The 14,804-nt window shown below is 39.1% G+C and overlaps 1 protein-coding gene across 1 annotated transcript in view; it reads left to right on the forward strand.

Annotated features, from left to right (window-relative positions):
- The first annotated feature begins 818 nt into the window (after positions 1 to 818).
- The window catches only part of CDK15 (cyclin dependent kinase 15), a 92,185-nt gene continuing 78,199 nt past the window's right edge, over positions 819 to 14,804 (forward strand). Inside the window, exons 1-4 of the mRNA XM_069579471.1 lie at positions 819 to 1,009; positions 1,723 to 1,872; positions 2,074 to 2,168; positions 12,534 to 12,613. Of these exons, the coding sequence (XP_069435572.1) occupies positions 887 to 1,009; positions 1,723 to 1,872; positions 2,074 to 2,168; positions 12,534 to 12,613 (448 nt within the window). The 5' untranslated portion in view covers positions 819 to 886. The remainder of the gene's footprint in view (positions 1,010 to 1,722; positions 1,873 to 2,073; positions 2,169 to 12,533; positions 12,614 to 14,804) is intronic.

The raw sequence follows: 14,804 nt of genomic DNA on the forward strand, positions 1-14,804 counted from the left end.
CTGTTGCTTCCTGACCTGCATATAGGTTTCTCAAGAGGCAGGTCAGGTGGTCTGGTATTCCTTTCTCTTTCAGAATTTTCCACAGTTTCTTGTGATCCACACAGTCAAAGGCTTTGGCATAGTCAATAAAGCAGAAATAGATGTTTTTCTGGAACTCGTAAATGTTAGTTACGTTTATGTGGAAAGAAGGAGGCTGGGAGAGGGAAGGAGAGAGGGAGAGAAAATATTTCTTGCAAACTCCTGTCTCTCCACTCTTGGATAACATTGTTAAGAAGAGCACAGGTGCTCAATAGATAGCTTTTGAATCAGTGAATGAATGGGTACCCCTCTGGGACTATTAGTTACACGGTTACTTGAAGGCAAAGAGATGGAGTAGGCATTTTCAGCTCTCCTTCTGTCCTAGGGTTCTGTGGTTTCTTTGACTACTAAAAGTTGGTTAGGTTGCAAATTTATTCTGTAGTCTTAAAAACAAAATACCATCACATAAAAGGCAGGGAGAAAATATTCCTCAACATGTCCAGGAAAATCTAATAAATACCTTCAGTAATATGGATAAGCAATGCAAATTCATTAAAAAGGTGTATATCAGTGGCACTAACTTGTGGCTGGAAGAACTTGAGTTGTGTCAAAGTTTATTCTATCTAACGTTAGCTGTCTTGGTGTCCATTGTGCACATATGAATGCAGGCGGCTGCCTTTCTGAGGTATACTCTCTAGCTGATCAAGGAAAACTGCTGAAGTCATGAGGCTGCTCCAGACAGCCCTCATGTGAGTCATATGAAAGCTCCTGCACTGCTGACCTCTGGCAAAAAAGGGAGTGAACAAGGACAGGAGAGGCAGAGGGAGAGAGGCTCAAGTGCCGGTGCTCTCCTTGAACCTAGAAGATTATGGGTCAAGAGCTGTGTGCAAAGGCTCTGCAGCCTGGATGCAGCTGCCATCGCTGTTGGGAGGGAGGCAACGCACACAGCTGTCAGAGGAGCGCGCCTGTGATGACGGAGGCTGCGATCGAGGTATTCATATCCCAGGAGCATCTCCCTCTACTGATAAACAGAGTTCAGAGGCTCCCTTTCTGTAGCAGGGTCTGCTTTTCCTGCATTAGGACTAAGGCAATAAAAAGAAAATTCTATTAAAGTCACAAAGAATGTGTGGCTGTTGTTATCAAATTTGGGGATTTTCTTTTAAGCCAAAAGGGAAAAATAACCCTATGCTTTGGGCTGAACAAAATTCACTTGCCTTGCAGTCAAGAAAGTTATTCTCTTGAAATCTCTGAAGTACTAAATTAGCGAGCTGAACCTCAAAAAACAAGCTGCAGTATTTGGTATCCTATGGATTAAAAATTTCAGTAATTAGCTCATGGCTATCAGCAATGCTGTACAGGAAAGTTATTCCCCTAAAGAGGTAAATTAAAGGGACAAGAAAAAGAAAAGTCTAGATTTAACAGAAAAATTGGAACCCATCCATCAGAGAAATTTAGGTTAACCTAAGTGTCTAATGATAGATTTTTAGGTAAAGAAAGAATGTTGTGTTTTAGCAGCTGATATCATTATGGGTTTTTTGTTTTTTTTAAAGGAACTGATGTTTAAGAAAGGTACATTTTGGAAGTGTGGGAAGCTTAGAAAACATTTGAAGAGTTAACATCAGGCAAATAAAGAAAAAGTGGTTTATGCTAGCCGTTGTCTTGACTTTGCATAAATTTTATTTCTGCACTTTCCTTTTTCTCTAGCTAACAGACCTAAAAGGAGCATCATGTTCCATGACTTCATTTCACCTCAGGGGATTTCAGGCTGTGCATGCCCGGAAGTTCAAGAGTAAAAGGCCAAGGAGTAACAGCGATTCTTTTCAGGAAGAGGATCTGAGGCAAGGTTTTCAGTGGGTGAGTAAGCAGCTGATGTTGATCAACAGGAATTTAATGTGTACTTGTCTAGGAAGGCTGGCCCTTTTTTCAAGACAATTACTGAGCAGACCTTCCCAAGCGCATTCTGCAACATTGTCTAATTTCTCTGGGGGGAAAAGTCAGCACTAAAAAAATGCTCTTTTCTTTCCCCCTTCCTCACTCCTCACTCCCCTTATGCAGAGGAAGAGCCTCCCCTTTGGGGCAGCTTCATCTTACTTGAACTTGGAGAAGCTGGGTGAAGGTTCTTATGCAACAGTTTACAAAGGGATTAGCAGGTAAGTGACTCATTAGCTGGGAGAGACTTAAGAGATGAGGATTTCACCCCCAGGATTTGACATTATGAAGCCAGCTGACACATGGTAGAAATTCAGGGCCTATGCAAGACCCCACTGTCAATATGGAACGGCATAATGACTGAAGTAGCCTTGAAAGAAGACAGACTTCCCTTGCCCCAGTTAAAATCAGCCCACTAAGATGTTTATCAGCTTTTCCTCCTTTTGAGTCAATTCACATTAAACTTTCTCAATTACTGACCATCACTTGGTGGGGAGCACAGTGGATAAGGTGTCATATGCTTCCTAAAACACGACAAGGGTTTCACTAGCACCCATGAGTTTGCTCCTTCCTTCTTCAGAGTAGAAGCCTTCTTAGAAGATACTGAAGTTGGTTTCTACAAAGTAAGACCTAGTATGCAAAGATTGATTTATCTTGAGTTTTCTACACTTGCAAATTACACAAAAATGGCTGGAGAATAAAAAAGACTGTTAATCCAGAAAGCAAATACCCACTTTGGTTAATAAAAACTATGTTAAACTTATTTGAGAGAGTCATGAACTTCACTGCTTTTTCAAGGTGGGATAGTCAAGAAGGTCTGATTTCCTTAATTTACGTTACTCCAGTGGAGAAAAATAATGGATCAAAGTGGTTTAATGTTAATTTTTTAAAATTTAATATAAATACTACAAAACTAAGTGTTTATTATGTATCTTAATACTTGTGGTATTGTGGTATTGTTTTTACTTGTTAAAGGTGAGTTTGGAGGAGATACCATTTTAAATATATTATGTAGAAACAAGATTTAACTCACTTCCATAGACTATCTTAGGAACTAAGAATATAAAAAATTTCCTTCAAAAGATTCATCCTAGTAACAGAATGAAAAATACACTAGAAATATACACTCTGTCCAAGTTCACAGAGATGTATATAACAGTATGTTAATTGCAGCAAGACTTATAACAGAAAGGGTGAAAGCCTGGTTACTAATATCCATTAATGGAAGACTGGCTAAATTATTACTACATAGTGAAATAGTATGCAAACATCTAGAGTATAAGGTAGACATATATGAAGAAAAGCCAGTTACAGAACAATATATGATCTCATTTAGGAAAAAAAGCACTGTTCATGTATAAATTTGTGTGTGCTTAGAGGAATCTGGAAAAATCTAAAAGGGACTATTGAAAGTAGCTACTTTTAGTGGTTCAAACTGGAATGGAGGAAGATAGCTCAAACTTTTCACTGTATTTCTTACCATAAAAGTGTTATATTCATAATTTAAAACAAGTTAAAACATACCATAAAGATAGATGTCAAGAAAGCATTTTATAAATTCAACATCAATTACTAGTTTTTAAACTCTGAACAAAATAAGAATAGAATGATAATTACCCATCATGATGTAATTTCAGATCAACAACTTATATACTTTTTCTTTGCTCAATACTAGTGACATCACCATTAAGTTAGAGTAGGGCAAGACTGCCCATTATTTTCTATTGTTAAAGATTATCAGAAGCATTCTAGCTAATGCAACAAGGAAAAAAGACTGAATATAATTTTTATGGATTATAGAATTGTCTACTTAAAAAACCCAAAGAGAATCATCTAAGAAACTTGAAATAGTGAGATAGACCAACTAGGTCATCAGTTATAAAATCAAAATATACTTATTAATAATTGCCTTATGTATTAGCAATAAGCATTTAATGGAAAATATTTTAGGGGAAATTGTTCTTAAAATAGCCACAATAAAAAGTCATTAACATTAAAAAATGGGCAGGATTTATATATAAGATTTACTAAAGGATATAAAGACTTGCAAAAGCCAGAAAGGGATTCAGTCTACTCATATTTATTAAGCACTTACTATGTTGTTGCTGTTGGTTAGTCACAACTTACCAACTTAACCAACTTACAACTAAATTAGTAAGTCATGTCCATTTCTTTTGCAACCTCGTAGACTATAGCTTGTCAGGCTCCTCTGTCCATGGGATTACCCAGGCAAGAATACTAGTGTGGGTTGCCATTTCTTTCTCCAGAGAATCTTCCTGACCCAGGGATCAAATCAGCATCTCCTGCATTGGCAGGGTGGATTCTTTACCACTGAGCTACCAGGGAAGCCCTACTTACTATGTGCCAGGCACTATTTTAGCCAATAAGGATTCATTGAAGAAAAAAAGTGCCAAGTACGGAGTGTATGTTCTAGTGATGATAAGAGAGGCAATAAACAAACAAACTCTTTGACCAAGTTTGTCAAAGAGTGAAAATACTGGAAAAGAATAAAACAGAGAAGAGGAATAGGGAGTGCCGGCATGGGGTGGTGAATTACTATTTTAAACAGAGTGATGAGAGGCGGGCTCACTGAGAAGGGAACACTTGAACAGAGATTCTGACAAAGGTGAGGCATGAACTGCGTGGGTGTGTGGTGGAAGAGGACCTCAGGCAGCGGGAACAGTAAGCAGCAAACCCCTGAGGCAGGAGCATGCCTGGCATTAGAGGCAGTGGGTGGAGGACTTGAAGACAGGAGGAGTTGCAGATACAGTAGGGCCATTGTGTAGGGTCTTGTAGATCATTCCAGGGACTCTGTAAGGATATTTAGATTTAAAAATCTAGTAATACAAAGATGTTAATGATTCTATAATTTAGAATTTTAATGTATTCTAAATATGTTCAAACACTACAATAATTAAAATAGTGTAGCACGAGTACAAGAAAAGACAGATCAAAGAAATATGATTTGTAAGGCCCCAAAGAGTCACAGATCCAAGTATTAGTAAGATCTAATATACAATCACTGTTCATGGGGTTCTCATGATTGCCAGGAGAAATATCAATAACCTCAGATACACAGATGACACCACCCTTATGGCAGAAAGTGAAGAGGAACTAAACAGCCACTTGATGAAAATGAAAGAGGAGAGTGAAAAATTTGGCTTAAAACTCAACGTGTAGAAAATTAAGATTACGACATCTGGTCCCATCACTTCATGGCAAATAGATGGAGAAACAGTGGAAACAGTGTCAGAGTTTATTTTTTTGGACTCCAAAATCACTGCAGATGGTGACTGCACCCATAAAATTTAAAAGACACTTGCTCCTTGGAAGAAAAGCTATGACCATCCTAGAGAGCATATTAAAAAGCAGAGACATTACTTTGCAAACAAAGGCCTGTCTAGTCAAAGCTATGGTTTTTCCAGTAGTCATGTATGGATGTGAGAGTTGGACTGTGAAAAAGGCTGAGCGCCTTTCTGACCTGCATACAGATTTCTCAAGAGGCAGGTTAGGTGGTCTGGTATTCCCATCTCTTTCAGAATTTTCCACAGTTTATTGTGATCTACACAGTCAAAGGCTTTGGCATAGTCAATAAAGCAGAAATAGATGTTTTTCTGGAACTCTCTTGCTTTTTCCATGATCCAGTGGATGTTGGCAATTTGATGTCTGGTTCCTCTGCCTTTTCTAAAACCAGCTTGAACATCTGGAAGTTCATGGTTCACATATTGCTGAAGCCTGGCTTGGAGAATTTTGAGCATTACTTTACTAGCGTGTGAGATGAGTGCAATTGTGTGGTAGTTTGAGCATTCTTTGGCATTGCCTTTCTTTGGGATTGGAATGGAAACTGACCTTTTCCAGTCCTGTGGCCTGCTGAGTTTTCCAAATTTGCTGGCACATTGAGTGCAGCACTTTCACAGCATCATCTTTCAGGATTTGAAAGAGCTGGGACCCCTCAATTCTGAGATACGTTAATAGAGGTTCACTGAAACAATTACCATGGTCAAATTGACACAGGTAACCCTAAATCAAAATATAATGTGATCCTTCATCATAGGTGCTCTCAGCATCTTTAAAATGTTGATGTATAGCATGACTGTCTAAAAAAGATTAAGAAAAGTTTTAAAGTATAAAGCATTTTCTAAACATATTTGACTTCCCCGGTGGCTCAGACGGTAGAGTCTGCCTGCAATGCAGGAGACCTGAGTTCAATCCCTGGGTCAGGAAGATCACCTGGAGGAGGAAATGGAAACCCACTCCAATATTCTTGCCTGGAGAATCCCATGGATGGAGGAGCCTGGAGGGCTACAGTTCATGGGGTCGCAAAGAGTCGGACATGACTGAGTGACTACACTTTTACCTTCATATTTGACCAGAAAATTTTTAGCATAGGGGGTGGGGAAAATTTCACAGACCTATTCTCTGAGTGAAGCATTTTGGAAAATACTGAATGTCATAAGAAATTGAAAGTTTCAAATTTCAAAGAAATGATAAGGCCAACAAAAGAAATTGGTAAGAGGTATATGCAAATTACTTCCCCCAATGGACAAATAGGTAAACTACAAAAAGCGCAAAAGACCAATAAGCTTATAAAAATTCAGTTCCACAGGTAGTTGAAGGAATAGAAATTAAAATAGAATCCTCCTTTTCACCTTTTAAAAATACCTAAACTGAAGATAAAAGCATGCACCTGATAAACAAGCCCCACATTTGCGGAAATATGTCAAAGGGACCCAGAAGCCAACTGAAACAGCTCCCAAAGAACAAATGTGGAAAATTTTGAGCAACAAAATAAAATAGTATTGGGTTGTAACCCAAAGTATAAAATGAATACCTATGAATCCAAAGTGCTATTAATAAGTTCAGTTCAGTTCAGTTCAGTCGCTCATTCATGTCCGACTCTTTGCGACCCCATGAATCGCAGCACGCCAGGCCTCCCTGTTCATCATCAACTCCCGGAGTTCACTCAGACTCACATCCATCGAGTCTGTGATGCCATCCAGCCATCTCATCCTCTGTTGTCCCCTTCTCCTCCTGCCCCCAATCCCTCCCAGCATCAGAGTCTTTTCCAATGAGTCAACTCTTCACATGAGGTGGCCAAAGTACTGGAGTTTCAGCTTTAGCATCATTCCTTCCAAAGAAATCCCAGGGCTGATCTCCTTCACAATGGACTGGTTGGATCTCCTTGCAGTCCAAGGGACTCTCAAGAGTCTTCTCCAACACCACAGTTCAAACGCATCAATTCTTTTGTGCTCAGCCTTCTTCACAGTCCAACTCTCACATCCATACATGACCACTGGAAAAACCATAGCCTTGACTAGCTGGACCTTAGTCAGCAAAGTAATGTCTCTGCTTTTGAATATGCTATCTAGGTTGCTCATAACTTTTCTTCCAAGGAGTAAGCATCTTTTAATTTCATGGCTGCAGTCACCATCTGCAGTGATTTTGGAGCCCCCCAAATTAAAGTCTGACACTATTTCCACTGTTTCCCCATCTATTTCCCATGACATGATGGGACAGGATGCTATGATCTTTGTTTTCTGAATGTTGAGCTTTAAGCCAACTTTTTCACTCTCCTCTTTCACTTTCATCAAGAGGCTTTTTAGTTCCTCTTCACTTTCTGCCATAAGAGTGGTGTCATCTGCATATCTGAGGTTATTGATATTTCTCCCGGCAATCTTGATTCCAGCTTGTGTTTCTTCCAACCCAGCGTTTCTCATGATGTACTCTGCATAGAAGTTAAATAAGCAGGGTGATAATATACAGCCTTGACGTACTCCTTTTCTCATTTGGAACCAGTCTGTTGTTCCATGTCCAGTTCTAACTGTTGCTTCCTGACCTGCATACAGTTTTCCCAAGAGGCAGGTTAGGTGGTCTGGTATTCCCATCTCTTTCAGAATTTTCCACACTTTCTTGTGATCCACATAGTCAAAGGCTTTGGCATAGTCAATAAAGCAGAAATAGATGTTTTTCTGGAACTCTCTTGCTTTTTCCATGATCCAGCGGATGTTGGCAATTTGATGTCTGGTTCCTCTGCCTTTTCTAAAACCAGCTTGAACATCAGGGAGTTCATGGTTCACATATTGCTGAAGCCTGGCTTGGAGAATTTTGAGCATTACTTTACTAGCATGTGAGATAAGTGCAATTGTGTGGATAGAGAGCATTCTTTTGCATTGCCTTTCTTTGGGATTGGAATGAAAACTGACCTTTTCCATTCCTGTGGCCACTGCTGTGTTTTCCAAATTTGCTGGCATATTGAGTGCAGCACTTTCACAGCATCATCTTTCAGGATTTGAAATAGCTCAACTGGAATTCCATCACCTCCACTAGCTTTGTTCATAGTGATGCTTTCCAAGGCCCACTTGACTTCACATTCCAAGATGTCTGGGTCTAGATTAGTGATCACATCATCGTGATTATCTGGGTTGTGAAGATCTTTTTTGTACAGTTCCGTGTATTCTTGCCAGCTCTTCTTAATATCTTCTGCTTCTGTTAGGTCCAGACCATTTCTGTCCTTTATCAAGACCATCTTTGCATGAAATGTTCCCTTGGTATCTCTAATTTTCTTGAAGAGATCTCTAGTCTTTCCCATTCTGTTGTTTTCCTCTATTTCTTTGCATTGATCGCTGAAGAAGGCTTTCTTATCTCTTCTTGCTATTCTTTGGAACTCTGCATTCAGATGCTTATATCTTTCCTTTTCTCCTTTGCTTTTTGCCTCTCTTCTTTTCACAGCTATTTGTAAGGCCTCCCCAGACAGCCATTTTGCTTTTTTGCATTTCTTTTCCATGGGGATGGTCTTGATCCGTGTCTCCTGTACAATGTCATGAACTCATTCCATAATTCATCAGGCACTGTATCTATCAGATCTAGACCCTTAAATCTATTTCTCACTTCCACTGTATAATCACAAGGGATTTGAAGTAGTGTGGTTAATTAATAAATGCGAGAGAAGAAGCAATTTCCAGACAATTTATGTAACTATTCTACCTTCAAGCTGGCAGAGCATAACTTTCTACTCTTTAAGTGTGGGCTACTGAGAGTGACATTCCCCCAAAATACAGTGTGGAAAGTGATTAGGGGGAGAATAAATTTACAAGAAACCTGATAGATATTACCTGAGACAAGTAATTAAGGCCACATCAAAAGTCATGTATTATGATGACAGCATGTACCCTAACACCATGTGACAAAACCAAAACCCATGACCATGGTCTAATCATAAGAAAAATATCAGAAAAATTCCAATAAAGAGGTATCCTACAAAATACTTGACTAGTACTCCTCTAAATTGTCAGTGTCATCAAAAACAAGGAAAGTCTGGGAAATTGTCACAGCCAAGAGGTGCCTAAAGAGACATGACAACTAAATGCAATGTTTGTCTTGGATGAGATCATAGAATAGAAAAAGGACATCAGGTAAAAACTAAAGAAATCTTGGTAATCATATTTCCGTACCTAAATGTATCAAATCAACCTGATGCAAATTTACAGGATTATATGTACCTTAAATTTACAGGATTATATGTATATATACTGTATATGAATATGCAATGCTATATATCTCAATTTTTGAAAAGACTAAGAGAGGTAAATTGATTTTCATAAATTTATACATAACTAGAAAGAATAGTTTCTGTGATAAAAGCATTTTGAAATAAAATTGGAAAGTTGTAATAAACTTGTAAATGCTATTTTAATAGGCAATATACAACAGCAGATGAATTTTTAAAACTTAAAAATCCATCTACTATATAATCATTCCATCACTTTATCATAGCAATATGCACACGTGCATTTTGTCTTCTACACGCACATAGATTGTTTAGTTACAAATACGGTGTGCTTGCTATTGTGTATTCTATTTTTCATGTTATCATAAGCTTTATGGCTTTTTAAAATGTAATTTATTTTTGGCCATACTGAGTCTTTGTTGCGGCGTGGGCTTTCCTCGAGTTGCAGTGAGCAGGGACTATCCTCTAGTTGCAGGGGCCTCTCTTGTTGCAGAGCACGAGCTCTAGGGCATGTGGGCTTCAGCAGTTGCGAGGTGTGGGCTCAGCAGTTGTGGTTCCTAGGTGCTAGAGCACAGGCTCAGTAGTTGTGGCGCATGGGCTTAGTTGGTCTGTGGCATGTGGGATCTTCCCAGACCCAGGAATCAAACCTGTATCTCCCCCTGTATTTGCAGGCAGATTCTTTACCACTGAGCCACCAGGGAAGCCTCATGTTTCTTTCTGTATGCCTCTGGACTTAACTTTTGTTATGAATGCAAAATGCTCTACTATACTGATGTACCACAATTTTTTTAACTGTTTCTCTAATGTTGAACATTTCAGTTATTTCTTTTTTTTTTTCTATTGTAACTAACACAACAATGTCTTTCATTACTTGGAATTATTAAAATCTTTGTTAATTAACATTATTGGGAAAAATCCTGAGTATGATAATCTCATGGCTTATCGTATGTATGATCATGTTATGGTGGTGGTTTTGTTGTTAAGTTGTGTTCGACTCTTGCAAGCCCATGGACTGTAGCCTGCCAGGCTTCTCTGTCCATAGGATTCTCCAGGCAAGAATACTGGAGTGAGTTGCTATTTCCTTCTCCAGGAGATCTTTTCCACCCAGGAATCAAATCCAGGTCTCCTGTATTGCAGGCATACGCTGCGATACTGAGCTATGAGGGAATCCCATGGTCATGTTGAAAAGTGAAAGTGAAAGTCGTTCAGTCACGTCGGACTCTTTGTGACCCCTTTGAATTTCTCCAGGCCAGAATACTGGAGTGGGTAGCCTTTCCCTTCTCCAGGGGACCTTCCCAGCCAACCCAGGGATCAAACGCAGGTGTCCCGCATTGCAGGTGGATTCTTTACCAGCTGAGCCACAAAAGAAGCCCAGTAATACTGGAGTGGGTAACCTATCCCTACTCCAGGGGATCTTCTCGACCCAGGGTCTCCTGCATTGTAGGTGGATTCTTTACCAACTGAGTTAGTTATACTCTCCCAAGCTTTAACCCACTCCAGTACTCTTGCCTGGAAAATCCCATGGATGGAGGAGCCTGGTGGGCTGCAGACCATGGGATCTCGAAGAGTCGGACACGACTGAACGACCTCACTTTCAGTTTTCACTTTCCACTTTCACGCATCGGAGAAGGAAATGGCAACCCACTCCAGCGTTCTTGCCTGGAGAATCCCAGGGACGACAGAGCCTGGCGGGCTGCTGTCTATGGGGTCGCACAGAGTCGGACACGACTGAAGTGACTTAGCAGCAGCAGCAGCCGCCACAAGAAGCAATACAATTTTACTGCAAAAAACCCTAAAGAATTCCTAATAAATTATGGACTTTAGTTAATAATTATGTATCAATATTGCCTCATTAATTCAACAAATGTATGATAACTAATATAAGTACGATAACAATAGAAGAAAATGGATGTGAGGTATATGGGAAACTTTTGTACTATTTTCCCAACTTTTCTGTAAATCTGAAACAGTTCTAAAAAATGAAATATTGAAGCAACAACACTGAAAAGCAAGGAATCTGTCTGGTGTCAGTGAGTGGGTGCTAGAATGGCCAGCCTCATGAGCAGTCAGTGATGCGACCACTCTGTGACCCAACTTGGGAACATGTGCGCAAAACAATAAAAACTTGTGTGCTGCATACTCTGATATAGCAATTCTATCTCAACCCTGAAAAAATAACAGAGGCTGTGTGAAAAGACTTATGTGCAAATACAAACAAATATGATGGTCAGGGTATTTTTATAATAGTATTTTTAATAGTTAGAGAAAATATTAAAATATTTGGAACTGGCAGAACACATTGTAACATATGTATCTGATAAAATGTTATTATTAAATATCACATAATACACGAATGACTAGAAGTTAAATGGAGAAAAAACTAATAATATGATATAAAACCCACTGTATTAAAAAAAAACAGTATAGTTACACTTGCATTAACATCGTCTCTGTTTTCTGGCATTTAGTCACATCAGCAAACAGAACAATGAGTAACTGGAGAGTAGGAGGTGATGAACAGAGAGAGAATGGTGGGACTGGGCAGGTCAGGTAGCACCTAGGATCTGACTGTAAGAATTTGTCTTTTATTCAGGATGAGATGTGGAGACAATGTTGGGTTTTGAGCACAAAAGTGATTTGCTTTGACTTTCACTTTAAAAAGATTCCCTGGACTACCATTGGGAGTAGATAGTAGGGATATAAACTTACAAGCAGAAACGCTGTTAGGAGTTCATTACAATAGTTCAGATGAAAAATAAGGATGGCTCAAATCAGTGCACAATGGTAAATAAAAGGAACAATATACATCGGAACATGAGGATGGCTTTGTTGGGTTTGTCTTCTGTGCTTTCCTGTATTCTCCATATTTCTGTAATGAATATATATCACTTTGGTAAAGAGAAAGCAATGGTTTGATATATACATATGACTTTTAAGACTTTTTATTTTGAGAAAATTGTACATTTTATATTCTGGAATAAAATTTGAAGGAAAGTTGCTTTTGTTAAGCCATCTCTAGTATAAATTGCTACTATGAGCCATGTCGACAAATGTGTGCCCTTTCCCCCGACTCTTCCAGGATAAATGGACAACTAGTGGCTTTAAAGGTCATCAGTATGAATGCAGAGGAAGGAGTCCCATTTACAGCCATCCGGGAAGGTAAGAACAGTAGAGTGGACCCAAGAGATGTTTTAAGTTTTTGATTCGATAAAATCACATTGAATCTATCCATTCAGCATCTAGCTTTTGATATTTATAGAAGTAATGTTATAATTGTGATTTAATTCTTCACACCAGTTTTCCAAATCATTTTATTACTTACTGTTGAAGAAATTAGAATTCAAAACTATTACATTAATTGACCCAAACTATGAACTCAGTGAGTATTTACTAAATATCATCTGTGAGATTGGTCCCATGCTGCGTGCTAAGGCCATATCTACATAACCCTAGAAATATCCATACAAAGAAGAAAATTAATATACTTACAAATCCTTAGTAAGCAGCTTACCTGAAAATAAGTTCTTTAGATGGTGTTTGAAAATCTCTCTGGAAAAGCATGTATTTTTAGTGTTGTGCCTATATTTTTCTATATTTTTCTCTGAACCTCAGGTGGTAGAGCAAGTGGATGAGAAGTCTGGTGTCAGCAGGACTTGGGCTTGAATCTTAGAGATCTACAGATTACTCGTGCTATGACCATGGGTAGATTACTTTTCCTATTTAAGACGTCTATTGCAGAAAGAGGATTTGCTGTTCAGTCTCTCAATCGTGTCTGACTCCGTGATCCCAGGGACTGCAGCATGCCAGGCTTCCCTGTCCTTCACCATCTCCCGGAGTTTGCTCAAACTCCTCTCAATTGACTCAGTGATGGAATCCAACCATCACGTCCTCTGTCATCCCCTTCTCCTCCTGCCCTCAATCTTTCCCAGCATCAGGGTCTTTTCCGATGAGTTGACTCTTCCCATCAGGTGGCCAAAGTATTGGAGCTTCAGCTTCAGCATCAGTCCTTCCAGTGAATATTCAGGTATGATTTCCTTTAGGATTGACTGGTTTGATCTCCAATACCTATTTCTTTGAGTTATTATGAGGGTTAAGTGACAATATGCATATAAAACAATAATCACAGGGTTCATCTTCAGAGTTCAGCATGTTGGCAAATATCTTTATCTTTTTGCTCCTTTCTCTTAGTGATGTCTCATTCACTATCAAGATAACTAAAAATTTATAATTTAAAAATCAAGAAGCCAGTACAGTGAGGATAAATCATTAAAATGCAACTTATTAGCCTTTTTACGTGAGCCATTTGAAATAAAATTATAATAGAATTGCTATCCTTTTCATCGAAAACCCAGAGAAATGGCTCCTCTGTGGTCTTTCTTGTCCCCTTTTAACAACTTCATCTTCCCTTTTTTTAATGGAGCACATACTGTACACAATGCATACTGCAGGGCGCTGTGAAAGATGAGAAGAAAGATCTGATCTTTGCTATATATCTTTTCAGTTGTAATCGAGCAGATGGTTCAGGTTGTAAGCAGTGTTATAATGAAGGTAAAAAAGACCTTGTAAACTGAGGTGAGAACCAGTCAGTCTCAGTATGGCTAATTGAGTCAATAGATTTTGAAGTGAGCTTGGAGGATGGGTCATGCAAACAGGCTTGGGAAAAGCAATTCAGAAAATGAGTTTATAACTGAATTTGATGCCATTTTCAAAAGCCTTCCAGAGCCCCTGGGAAATATGTCATTCTGAATTTCAGTAGAAAGACCAAATGGCTATCTGGTTAGCTGGGGCTTCAACCTGGTAGGATCAGGTGCATTCTGGAGGAAAGCGTGTTTTTAAGTGTTTAATATAATGGACGCTGTATTTACTGATGGACATATTAGTGGTCCCCATGAAAGGATGATCAGATTTAGAAAGAGATGTGTGGACAGGCTAAGGAGCATTTCTGAGCATAGTAGACATCCCCAGGTGGCCAGCATCAGGCGTGGGTCTCTAGGCCCAGGTTCACCCTCTTCTCAGTGTTTCCTTTGCGAGCTGTGCTTGCCTGTTGCTACGGGCCTGCCTTGCTCAGATTTTCTCCGCAGCCAAGTTTTTTTCAGGTTGACATTTGACTTTTAAGAGTGAAAACTTTGCCGGTTTTGCTAACAGATGGTTCTCAGCATGGTTCAGAAATGCTGGATCTGCATTGTTCTGTATGCTAAATGTTTCTTGTATTTCTTATTTACTGAGAAATTGCCTCTCCATCACAGGTGTTTGCAATTACATTTAGTATTCAACTGTGGACTTTCTTGGTTTGTTTTATGGACTTACCTTACTGAATGCTTTGCTTGTTAAATATGAAAAACCACAAAAG

The sequence above is a fragment of the Ovis canadensis genome, chromosome 2 (assembly GCF_042477335.2).
Source record: "Ovis canadensis isolate MfBH-ARS-UI-01 breed Bighorn chromosome 2, ARS-UI_OviCan_v2, whole genome shotgun sequence".
In the NCBI taxonomy this organism is placed as follows: domain Eukaryota; kingdom Metazoa; phylum Chordata; class Mammalia; order Artiodactyla; family Bovidae; genus Ovis; species Ovis canadensis.